The 13,121-nt window shown below is 51.2% G+C and overlaps 1 protein-coding gene across 6 annotated transcripts in view; it reads right to left on the reverse strand.

Moving 5' to 3' along the window:
• Window positions 1–13,121, reverse strand: part of Ulk4 (unc-51 like kinase 4) — a 330,250-nt gene that overhangs the window by 90,548 nt on the left and 226,581 nt on the right. For all 6 annotated transcript variants that reach the window (XM_063260957.1, XM_013160183.3, XM_063260958.1 and 3 more), the window contains exons 33-34: window positions 10,605–10,771; window positions 6,210–6,308 (exon numbers count right to left, since the gene is read on the reverse strand). In XM_063260957.1, the coding sequence (XP_063117027.1) occupies window positions 6,210–6,308; window positions 10,605–10,771 (266 nt within the window). The remainder of the gene's footprint in view (window positions 1–6,209; window positions 6,309–10,604; window positions 10,772–13,121) is intronic.

The following is a 13,121-nucleotide window of genomic DNA, read 5'->3' on the forward strand; positions in this document are numbered from 1 at the left end:
TGACATTAGCCTGAGCGACACAGGGAGACAATATCTCAAACAAGACATCTTTTCAAGCTACAGACAAATATCTTGTGGCTCAGAAGTGTAACAGCAGCTGGAGGCTCCAAAGCAGTCAGAAGGCCCAACAAACAGGGCCCTCAAAACTCTGGGGCCACCCTCGCCCCGCACAAGTGTAAGAAACTGGGGTTGGGTTTCACCATCCACAAAGGGAAACTGAAGAGCTGCTGCAGACATGGGTCCACAGAACGAGCTGTAGTCTTCAGGAGGTACATAGCGCGTGCAATGAACTGCGTGTATTTAAAGTCTACAGCACTTAAAATAATGAAATCAAATGGGGTAGTGAAATCACATTTCTCTTCACTGACACCTTCCTGTTTGGATGCAGAAGCCGCACAGTGATTGAGTGCAGTCATGTCAGCTCTTCCGCTTACTCATTTTCAGACTGTGGCTTTGACCCGACTGTCTTGAGGTTCTCCTGTGAAGGCTTGGTCCCCAGCAGGTGGGCGGCGGGGTTGCATAACGTTAGGGTTAGGATCCTTACGAGGTGGGCCCCACGCAGGGTACTTGTGTTGAGCAGGCCTGGGAGCCTCTCCTGTGAGTGCCACCAGCAAGTCCTGCGCTGGCCAGGGCTGTCCTCCCAGCCTCCAAAGCTGTGAGTTACAGGAGCCTCTCCCTACTTCAGAAGTGGCCTCTACCTGGCATCCTGCTGCAGCTATACAAAGCTGAGTAATGCAGTTTCTATGGCTGTAATAGCTGAGTACCCAGACGCACTGTGAAGGGGCCACATGAGTTCACAGGTCAGGCTGGGGAGGTCCACGACCTGGCCTGAGCGAAGAATGAGGAGGGAGCTCAGTGCTGGAGAGGGGACTTCCTAGTTGGCCCCATGTGCTCACTGAAAGCACTGAAAGAGTCACCAACACTGTCCCAGTGTACGTGAGGACCTGGATTTGACCCCGGCACTGTGAAAAACCACAAAAACTAAACCACAAGAAAAAGCTACCATGAGGAGTACTTCCCCTCCTGAGCAAGGCACAAACCCTCCTGTCTTTAATTCCTCTTACGAATGCTCCAGGGTTGTTACACTGTCAGATTTATCTTACTACTTCACATCTTAGTTAATGTAAATGGCATTACATTTTGTTGCAATTTCCAACTGCTCCCTGCAGTTGGGTTTTGTTGTACACTGATCTTATTACAACCATGAAAAGCTCCTTTATGATTTCTAATACTTTTTGTGGGTTCCACTGCATTTTTGACATAGACACCATGTGATCTCTATTAATAGCATTTTCCTTTCCAACAGAGACGGTTTTGTTCTTGCCTGATTGTGCTGGCCAGAGGGAAGTGGGTATCTTTATTTGTATATATGATGTTGTAGAGAAAACATTGGGTCTTTCACCCCGAAATAGGGTGTTAACTGTAATTTTTCATAGATGCGTTTACCTGGTGTTACAAGGAATAGGTGTTAGATGGTTATCTATTGAGAGGATCTCCTGGTTTCCCTTAGTTATGAAGGAAGTATGCAAATCAGCACCACTAAAAAGTCCCGATGGGTCCAGATGCATCCCTTCTTTAACTGCGAGCTGCACTGGACCTGCCGTTGTGGATTTATTATCAATTCTGAAACCCCCAAACCATGGGTAACCATCCTGCCCAATTCTTACACAGTAAAGCCCTGATGTGTTCTGATCTGATGCTAAGTTACCATGTAGGATCTCATTTCATAAAATCCCTATTAACCTTCAACTTCCTGATTCTCCCAAAAATTTAACTATTAATTACTCTTCACTATTAAAAATTGTGCTGCTCTGTTATGACCACCTCAAGAGGAAGCAGTGAGCCATGTGGGGGAGCACAGCCCTGCAGTCATGAGACCCCTCATTTCTGAAGCTCCCGAACTTCGACTTGGATGGTGGCGCCTGGAGTCTCCTGAGGGGAGAGGCAAGGACGCAGGCATTGCTTCTGTGCGGGGAAAATCCAAGCTGACAGCAAAGAGTGACATGGAACAGGAGCAGGGACCAGTGGGGGCTTCGGGGAAAACTTATAAACACAAGTGCGGTATCGGTCGGCCTGAGAGAGGTCCCAAGTGGAGCCAGCTGAAAGTGGTCCCGGCTGGAGGGGCATCTCAGGTGGGTTAAGAGAAGATGGGAGGAGAAGAGACTTCCAGCTGCTGCCTGAAAACAGCAGTGGGTGAAGCATGGATCCAGCCCCACAGTAGCAGGTACCCAGGCAGGAAAGCTGGGGGAGACACTCAGAGAACTTCCTGCCTGGGGGAAGAGTGGCTGATCTCTGGGGAGCAGCAGGGCACCCCTCCCCCAATCTCCTCCAGGCCTCTGTTGCTCTGATCTCCAGGCTCAGAGACAAAGCAAGCTCCTTCCCAGAACCCACTCTAAAGGCAGGGGCGGGGCTTCTCAGCAGGCCTGGGGAGCCCGCAGGACAGTGGAGGTCCTGGCTCCCATACCTCAGGGTTAGGGTCCCCTCGGAATTCTCTGGACTCATGGAGACTCTCCTGTCACGGCTTGATGATTCTTTACATTAAAATTCTGCTTTTAAAATCACTGTGTGCCTGTTTCCTGCTTGGACTAATACAGAGACAGCACCTTATTCTCAGTACTTATTGCCAGTATTTACTAATAGTGAATTTTCTATTAGTGTGCTTTCTATGTTTATATTTTGCTTCCAGTTTTAGTGCGTAATCTATACAATTATTATTTATTAGAATTTATTGATAGTCTTTCAACATAATGCAAGGTTCACTTTTTAAAGATACTTCCCAGGAAATACAGAATGTTTGGTCTCTGTTTTTAGCATGTGGAGATGAATATGTCTGTTAGATCAGGTTTATTGAAGTATTCATGTCCTATATACCAGCTATCAATGCATGTTTTCTGTGAAGAGCCAGAGAGTAAACTCAGCCTTGTGCGATGTGCAGTCTCTATCATAAAAGCAGGCACAGGTAAAGGAATTGCCTGTGTGCTCCAATAAAACTTTATTTACAAAAATAGACACATGGCAAGACACAAAATCAACATACATTTTTGTGTGATCTACAGCATTCTTGTACACAAATAATGAACTGATCAGAAACGAAAACAATTCTAAACTGGGGATGATGGCACATGCCTGTAATCCCAGCACTGGGGAGGCTGAGGCAGGAAAAGCACCATAAATTCAAGGCCAATCTAAGCTCATGAGTTCAAGACCATCTAAACTATAAAGCAAGTCCTGTCTCAAAAAAGAGAAACAAACAAAACCAACAAAAAAGAAAACAATTTCATTCATAATAGCTTCAAAAATAAAATTAAATACCTAAGAATCAATCTAACGAAGGAAGTAAACGATCTCTATAATGAAAATTACAGAAACCTGAAAAAAAACAGAGGACATTAGAAAATAGAGACCCCCTTTACTCTTTGCATTGGAAGAATATTATGAAAAAGGCTACATTAACAAAAGCAATCTACAGATTTAATGCAATCTCATTTAAAATACCACAAGCTGGGTGTGGTGGTACACACCTGTAATCCCAGCACTCAGGAGGCTGAGGAAGGAGGACTGCCATGAGTTCAAGGCCTGTTTGGCCTACATAAGTGAGTTCAAAGTCAGCCTGAATTATGTAATGAGACTCTGTCTCAAATAAAATAAAATACCCACACTATAAAGAAAAAAATTTAAAATTCACATGGAATCAGAAGACTCAGGAGAACCAAAGCAACTGTGAGCAAAGACAGTCAAGCTGGAGGCACACCAATGCCAGATTTCAAATTACACTACAAAGCCACAGTAACAAAAACAGCATGGCACTGGTACCAAAAGAAACATATGACCAATGGAATAGAACAGAGGACAAGATGTAACTCACACACCAACAGCCACGTGAGTTTTGACAAAAGGGCCCCAAATACATGCTAGAGAAGAGATAGCCTCTTTGTCAGACTGTGCAGGGAACTGGCCACATACCACTGAAGAAGACTGAAACTTGATCTCTGTCTCACACTATCTGTTAAAATCAAATCCAAGCAGTCAAAGACCTTCACACAAAGCCAGGAACTTTGAAACTGCCAGAAAATACCTTAGGGGAACTTGTGAAATCACAGGCACAGGCCAAGTCTCCTCAGGAACACTCTGACAGCACAAGAGCTACTATTGAGCATCAGCCAGCAGGACCTACTCACACTGCAGAGCTGGCAGAGTGAAGACAAGGCCAGCAGCACGGGGCAGACTTGGCCAGTGACGCTTTCCACACAGCACTGACACCTAGCACACAAAGATCTCAAAAAAAAAAAAAAAACCTAAAAAACAAAGGAGCCACTCCAAAACGGGCAGGTGAACCAAACAGACTTTTCTCACAAGAGTGAGTACAAGAGGGCTGTAACCTGAGCCAGCCTGGCCAACTCAGGCTCCTGTCCCAGAGGGAAAGAGACCTCTGGGAGCTCAGTTTAGAGGCCCTGAGGCTCAGTTTCTGGGACCACAAAAAACAAAGTACAAGCGGCCAATAATTATATGAAGCAAAGTTTAACACCTTTAACCACTGAGGAGATGGAAACCAAAGCTACTCTGAGATCTTGTCTTTCCCCAGGGAAAACGGCTAACATCGGGAACACATATTCACACACACGTATGCACACACATCAGACGCAAGAGAAGAAAGTACACTGTTCGTGGGAATATGCACCAGTAGAACTCCTCTGGATCAGTATGGCGATTTTTTAAAAAGCTGAAAGTGGCAGTATGATTTGACACACTTATACCTCTTCTGGGTAACTCCCCAAAGAGCTGACGACATCATTCTCTAGCGCAGTAGGCACGCCCATGCCTACAGCAGCACAATTTACTAAAAGACCCATACTCTGCAGCAGCCCAGATGCCCGGCAACAGACAAATGGGTACAAAAGATGTGCTGTGGCTCACCAGTGGAGCACTAGTCAGCCATGCAGAAGCGTGGGGTCAGCCATGGCAGGAAAATGGGTGGCACTTGAGACCATCATACAGAAAGTAGCCCAGGCTCAGACAGCGAGACACTGCATGTTTCTCTGATGTGGGAAACTACACGTAAATTAACCAACAATAAATAACAATGAGTAGTAAAACTTATAGATGGGGAAGCAGATCAGGTGGAGGCGAAGAGGAAGAGAGGGGCGACAGGGGCTGATACAACCAAGACACGTCATGCGTGTGCAGCAGCTCCCCAAACAAGTGCACCACCCGCTCCAAGTAACCCACACTGTGAGGGCCAGTTCCCTCCGAGAGAAGTTTCAAGGTGACCACGGGCCAGTGTCATTTCCACTCCTTTCTTCCTGACACAGCACTATTTAACATAACCCACGAGTGATTCTTTTTCCCTTTTATTCTGAGATAGAGACTCGCTCAGCAGCTCAGAGTAACCCTGAACTATGTAGTCCAGGATGGCCTTGAATTTGAGACAATCACCCTGCCTCAGCCTCCTGAGTAGCAGATCAGTAGTGACCTTTTTGCCTCCTTTCTCCTCCCTCAGTTGAACCAAACCTTCACTTGCTGAAAGCAGGGAAGTCCACAGTATTCCTCACGCAAACTGCCCTCACTCTCCTCAGAGCCAAGGACAAGAGAAGCCAAGCCCTCCAGCCTTCCAGCACTGAAGAGCTGTGTGTCCTGACTTGGGCCAGGCCACAGGCCTGTCTGCTGCGCCCTCTGAGCTTCACTGTTGATCTCTGCCCCGGTTTGTCACAGGGCCTGGGTCGGAGCCTCTTCCCATGGAATTGAACAGCTCTGAGGCCCTACCACCCAATCCCTGTGGGGCTGGGTCTGTGCTTCTGTGTGCCTGCACAGCCTTCTTACCTGTTTTCACCTAATCTCCCCCATTTCCTTCCACATCTGTCAGTGCTGACACCTGCGGGCCTATGCCTGGCTGTGCACTTGTGCATTCCTGGAGAGTCCTGTGCCAAATCCTTGTGAAAGGGCACTGACACCCAGGGTGACGGCCTCCTCCCTGGAGAAGTCAGTTGCTGGTGTGAAGGGAGTGATGGGTTTGAAACTGCCCTGCTGAAATATCTAAGTGATATTTTAAGATAAAGTAGAAATTCAGTGTCTCCAGGCCAAACACCCTGAAAGTTCTTTTGGTTGTAACGTTGAAGGCAATTAAAATCACACAGGTATTCAGAGATTCATGAAATTCACTCACACCCCTCCAGCCCCAGTCGCATGGGACCCGTGCACCACGATTGACTCACCAGCGGGATGAGCAGGCTGGTGAGGGCCGCCAAAGGCTTGCCCAGCAGCAGGAGGTCTTCAGCCGCCTGTGTGTCCCCTCCTGAGCCAAACTTCTGCGCCTGTGACAGGAAGAGAGTAGGGGACCTGGGGATTAGTCAGATTAGCTGTGGGGCACAGGGCGGGCAGCAGGAGCCAGGATCCCTGCGAGGCAGAAGTCGGGGCCAGGCCTCGGATGAGGCAGCAGCAGGGCTGCACTGCGGGAGCTGCTGGGGCCAGTGCCCCTTCCCAGCTGCCCCAAAGCAGTGGGAGCTGCGACCTCACAGTACACAGGAAGCTAAAGTCCCACAGTAACGGTGACCACACACACCAGACTGTCTCACTGGGCATCACTCTCCAGTTGTTCCGTTCACAGTACCCCCTCTGCCGTGCTTCCCACACACTGTGGTGACCCTGCAGGGAGACACAGGTGCCCAACAGCAGTGCAAAGCCTGCTGCTGCTCGGCCTAGGCTCCCCTCTCTGCAGAGCCTGAGGGCCAGGCCTGTGTCTTCTGGGTGCACGCTGCCTGGCACCTGTCTCCATGAACCACAGTCCCCATCCCACCCACCTAGCTTGGCTGCCTTCAGCCCAGATCCTACCCCGGCTGCCCGCTGCCTGCTGCCCAGCCTCACTGTGGCACCGTGTAGGCAGGACGGCTGCTCAGGCTGCCCGGGTTCTGAGGCAGGGATGAGACTGGCTAGGGATATATGGTAAAGTCTGCATTATCTGGTGGCCAATTAGACATGCAATTTGGGAAACAGGAAAATGTCAAGGACAGCTCCCTGCTGTTGGCTGGCAGAGCAGGTGAGGGCCAGGGCCAGGGCGGACATCTGGGGTGGGCTCGGGCAGGGCAGCTTGGCTTTGGCCATGGGTGTTGTTAGCTAAGCTGACCAGCTGCAGGCTAGGCGAGCACAGGCCTCAGGACACAACTCCAGGTAGAAGCATAAACTTAACGCTCAGACACTGAAAACCCAGATGTCAGCTCAGGAGCCAAATGTGATGCTCAATGGCAACGTGGCGTGCCCGAGGGAGAGTGCTAAACACAGCCGACTCCTGGGCATGGAAGGACCGGGTGAGCCCTACCCTGTCACTGCCTGGGAGCCGATGTGCAGACAGCAGTGCGCTGCAAATGAAGGTCACACAGAAGTCTGCCGGCCACAGTGTGGCTTGGGCTAGCTTGGGCACCCCAGCCCCACACCCCCACCAAGCCTCGCACCTGAGGCAGACCTCATGGCTCAGCTAAGGGACACAGAGCTTCCCAATGACCCCACAAAAGCAAGGGGAAAACTGCTCAGAGAGAGGTGGATACAAATCTGGGTGGCAGAGGTGATGAGAGTTTCATCATCTGGACAGCAGACAGGAGGCCCCGGGTTGCCCAGATGCCATTTTTCAGGGGTTGGGATTCCTCCAGTACGGGGATCCACTCAGGAAACAGGCAGCGAGGACAGACACCAGCTGGGCTGCGAGGTCGTGGATGTCTGGCTTGGGTTATACCGTGTCACCCACAGGTCAAAGGAAGGGACAGACACCGGACTAAGGAGGGCAGTTCATGGGAAGAACTGTGTCTCAGTTATATTCTCATTGCTGAAGCAAAATATTACATACTGAAGTCACAGGGGAGAAGCTCACTTCAGCTCCAGTCTGCAGAGGTCTCAGCCTGTAGTCTGCTGGCTCCAAGGCAGAGCGGCAGAGCCCACAGTAAGGGGCAGGAGACAGCAGAGCAGCAGCAGGGGCAGCAGCAGCAGCAAGCCTGCATTCCCTCTCCCTTTCCACTCCATCCAGGCTGCAAACGCTGATTGGCACCATCCGCACCCAGACCTGCGTTACCCACACCCATAAGCCCAGCACTGCACCCAAGCCCAGGACCCAGGGGCTCCCCTCCCTGACCACACGTGGCTTTGGGGCACACCTAGATTCACAACAGGATGACGGCAGCACAGGACCACACAGGAGGCAGTGCGGGGAACTGCAGTAGATACTGATGGCCTGCAGGAGAGCTGTCCATACACACAGACTGGCACACCTCAGCCCCTAGACACCAACGCACGTGCTGTCAGCAGCAGCCAAGCCGTCCCATGTCAGGATTGGAGGCTGAGCTTCGAAAAGCACCTGGGGATGGTGGGCTTCTGAGTACCCGCCCTCCCTAAGAAGCCCCTGCTCAGACAGAGTCCAGGCCGGCCCCCTCCACGCTCCACACTGAAGCACCCTCTGCACATTCACACAGCGTTTCCGATCTGTACTAAAACTTCCAGCTGCTTTATCTGCACACTAACTGTAACAAGCCTTCCGGCATCTCTGCGGTAACTGCAGGCACCCGGATGTACAGACGACAAGCCCATCATCTGCAAACCAGTTAGGAGCTCTATGATCAGCAGACATGGGCTGGGGCTCTGCTCCCCGCCAGGCTTGGGGGTGAGGACACCAGCACCGGCAGGAAGCCCTGTGGATGAGGTGAGCACCGCTCTTCTCATGCTGTCTCAGATGCAATGAGAAGGCTAGGCGACCTCCTGGCCGAGCACAAGTGAGACACTTCACATACACCAATCACCACACAAGGTTTGCTTACTTGCTGCATCTCCCTTCACCCCGCTGTGCTGTTCCCACATCAGCTTCATAGCCGACAAAACAGAGACTCGGACAGGTGGAGACCTCACCCAGTGCTGAGCCAGTGAGAAGCCATGTGTCCTGCCTCTCGGTGGAAGACAACCCAGCCTGTGGGTCCTGGGGGGCCCACACCGAACCTTCCTGGCTGCTCTCAGTCCCCAGCCCAGGGTCTTCCAGACTCCCTCACTGAAGGAAGCTCCTATTTAGGAGATACAGGCTTGGAGCAGAGTGCCTCAGGAGTGTCCTGCCAAGTGCTCAGGGAGCAATGTCCCCCATGTTGGATGATACCCCACTCTTCCCCAGCGCAGCCCCAGGGCCCTGCCACTCTCAGACAGGCACTGGGACCACGGAGATCAAAGTTGGTGGCTAGGGTCAGAGCAATGTGTGCGGACAGCAGGGAGGACTTAGGAAAAGCACAGAAGTGAAATGCACAATGGTTATCGAGTAACATAAAACCAAACAGCAACCTGCCGACCCAACCACAATTTAAAAAGGAACAGGAAAAGGTTTTACATTACAGCATTTTCTTTTAAACACCCCTGAATACCTACCTTATCACTTATAATAAAGGAAGATTTCTATTGTTTTGGGTTTTCTAAAAACTAACTTCTGATATAGTTATTCAACCTACAGCCTACAAGACCTAACCTTCTACAGGCTTACCAGCAGGACCTCAGGACAGCGACCATCACTGACATCTCACAGACTTCCACAAAGCTACCACTGTGGACACTGAAATAAGAAACAACAGTCTCTGAAGGGAGACTTGCCAGATGGAAGAGCAAAACAGGAGACACGTGATTCAGGATTCAAGTACGGAACTAGGCTGCACTGTGGATTAGGAATATTATTGGGGGGCAAATGACACATCGGAACTGTGTTATTCACAGGTGGGTTTGAAGTGTGGGCTACCCACCTGGCATTGAACTGGAATATTGGCCAGGGGGATTGGGCATTGCTTATTAAACCGTGCTGGACAGACAGACACCTGGCTGCTGCCCAGTGGATACCAAGTGCCATTCTCCATAACAAGGCCTGGCAGAGACCAGGCTGGGGGTGACGCTCACTCTCAGCCCTGCTACTGCAGCTCTCAGCAAGGAATCAACACAGCCCACTTTGACTGCGCAAAGCGTCCCTGCTGCTGGATGCTCCCAGCTGACACACACCTTCACGATTCACCAGGATGCTAAGCACAGCCATGTGCTCATGTTGGCTGTGTGGCTGGCCCTGGTCTAAGCATCTGCTGATGAGAGCAAGCAGGCATCAGAGGCAACATGAACTGGTCTCCTTCCTCCCTCGGTGCAGCAGAGAGGGAAGCTCGGGGAGGGGTGTGGGCAGGCTGGCTTCTCTCCACCTCCAAGCACACCCGACACGCAAAAGCTCTGCACCTGCCCAGCTGTGAGCCAGAAAGGAAAGCAAGTGGATCATCTCTATGTGTGTTTCTGTGTGTGTGAACATACACATGCATGTATGTGTGCATGTGCCAACTTCCCACCCATCCTGCTTAGGGCAGCTTCCGCCTAGACCGGAAGTCTGCCCTGCTGGTCCCTCTCAGTGCACCTTAGCAGGTGTGACCTCAGCCAGAGCTTTGGTGCTTCTGCTCAGGGAGCCTCCCTGCCTAGGCTCAACACCCACGATCACCGTCCCCAACACTGGTCACTCCAGACTCCTTTGTAGCCCGCAGGCACAGAATGGTGCATTCTTTTAAAAGAAACAGAGACACTGTCAAGGAAGACAGGAGGAAGAGGGAACCGTGACCCAGAGAGCCACTCACCTGCAGGGCCAGCCGCACGACACCAGACATGTAGGTCAGCATGCCGTGCAGAATGTCCAGCAGCGAGAACAGCAGGGTAGCCGCCACCTCGGTGCTGTGCTTACTGTCCGCATCCAGGCACAGTGTGGCAGCTGCAGTGAACAGGTTACAGACGTGATGCACGAGTCCTGAGGGGGGAAGGTGGGAGATGGGTCATCATACATTATGGAGAAGGTGCCCACACTTCCCGCTGGGGGAGCCCCAGCTGGCACCCTTGGGAAGCCTGCACGCTCAGGTCTGCTCAGGAGCCTGAGAAAGACGTGTCCCACACTTTTCACATGCGGCTCCCGAAATCACACTCTGAGAAACAGCACCCTAATGAGCAGGTGCCCAGGGTCCAAGGACACCCTGCCGTTGAGGGGACCCCTGTGATATAGAGACTGAGTGCCCTGACCCCTCCTGGAAAACAATATTCCTCCCTTTACCATCAGGGGCCCTGGTGGGCCACGACTGGTGTCTCAGGGGGTCTACATGTATGCAGGTTGTCTCTAGAGGATAATGCAACGAAACAACCTTTCTCACGCATTTCAGCAATGTAAGACTATGATTTCAAGAACTGGTCTCCATCAACTTTTAGTCTGGGGTAGGCTGCCTCACAAACACATCTTCACATTTCGAGGGCACTACTGTTTACATTTAATTTTTACTGTTATTTAGCATGATCCTCTGAATGTATAAAACAAATCAGCTATAAACATGATGGAATAAAATGCATTCTACCCTTAAGTGACAAACAGGATCCGGGCACCAGTGCAGCACAAACTCAAATGTTCAAAAAAAAAACAAAAACAAAAATACAAGTAAATCTCTGAGGACAAGTAGTTCACACAAGCAGACGAGGGAAGCCTGGCAGAGGAGTGTGACAAGCATAGGGACCCAGGGGCCGCAGAACCTGCATCCTGGCCCAGCCCAGTCGGTAGTGGCGCAGGGACCAGCACGTTCATTCTGGGACACTGGTCTCCCTTCCACAGCATGCACAGCCACTTCTGGCAAAGCAATCTAGCTTTCTGGAGCCGTGGAGGATGCTCTTCTGACTACAGAAGTGACTGATTTTATCACAGAAGGCAGACACACGCAAGGTAAAGAGGGGTCAGTGGAAGATTCCTTTCCTGGCAAAGGCCAGGATAACTGGCACAGCTGCCAAGGTGCTTAGGAAACCTGAGTCCAAGGCTGAGGAGAAAGACAGGAGGAAGAGAAAGCAGAACGAATCATCTGCGAAGCTGCATCACCAGATGGCAAGGCCTGAGCGCGCACACATCCTCGAGGACACATGGTGCAGGAGGTGACCGCCCTAGTAGGCAAGGCGCCCCAGCCACAGTCCTCTGGATGCAACATGTCACTGGTGTGCACACTGGGAGCTGGCACTTGGGTTCCGTGGCTGCAACCGGGCGGGAAAGCACAGTGCTTCACAAAAACCCCGTGAGACACCAGGCTGTCCCTCCACAGTTCCTGACATGCAGGTGGCTGAAGAGGGCACAGCACGCACCACAGCAGCAGTTCTGAGCACCCAGCAGGACTCGGCCCATCCGAAGCACCAGTCTGCAGCCATCCCCACACTGCCTGACCCAGAATAAATCGCCAGCAGCCAGCAGTGCTTCCTGTGACCCTCGCCTGGCCTTCAAGGAAGAAGAGCAAAGAATGTGGCCAAAGCCCTGCTGGGATGAGGAGTCATCCCCATCTGCCGGGTCGGCAAACGCGGCAGCAGGTGCCAGATGCCATCCCAATCCCAGAGGCAGGGCTCGGATGGTGTGAGGGATGCAGGGTCAGGTATGGGTGCTCCTCGCCATGGTGATAACGCAGCAAGGTGCAGGAAACAACTCTCCTGATCTATTTCCGACAGGTTCCCATGTGCCTCAGAGCTACAATGCTCATTCAGGGTCAAATGAATGTGTTTCCAGTCTCAATTCCAAGATGGCTAGGAAAAAGGAAGCCCCTCTGCCCTTCCAACAGTTATGGACATTCTATCCACCTTGCTCTCTCTCTGTCTTCTCTCAAATGCATTGTAAAGCAAACGCCACACATCCGACTTCTCCTGGAGATTCTTCTAGAGAGTCTAACAGACACTTTTTCTTAGCCATACTGCCATTACCACTTAACAAAATCATTTTCTAACATGCTTGACAAACAGACTATGTTCAAAACCCTCCACCTGCCTCTAAACTATCCTTTCCCCGCTTAGCTTCCCTGAGTCAGGACGTGACCAGGTCCAAACCTGCTACTGGTTATGAGCTGAGAGTCCTTTAAGCACCTTCCCACCCTCAACTGCTCCTGCCACTCATCCTGGGAAAGATAGGGACATTTTCCTGGCAGATGTCCTCAGAGCACTGCTCCTATGTCGTCAGGTTTCCTGGACAGTGTTCATTAGACCCAGAGCCTTGGTTTGATGTGGGTCCAGCTCCTTTGGCAACAGCACTCGGGTGGGGTAGGTTCACTGTACTTCCCACTGCATCCCACCTACAAAAACACACCCTCCATCCC

The sequence above is a fragment of the Cavia porcellus genome, unplaced genomic scaffold (assembly GCF_034190915.1).
Source record: "Cavia porcellus strain 051 isolate PalLab524CR breed Dunkin Hartley unplaced genomic scaffold, mCavPor4.1 scaffold_14, whole genome shotgun sequence".
NCBI lineage: Eukaryota > Metazoa > Chordata > Mammalia > Rodentia > Caviidae > Cavia > Cavia porcellus.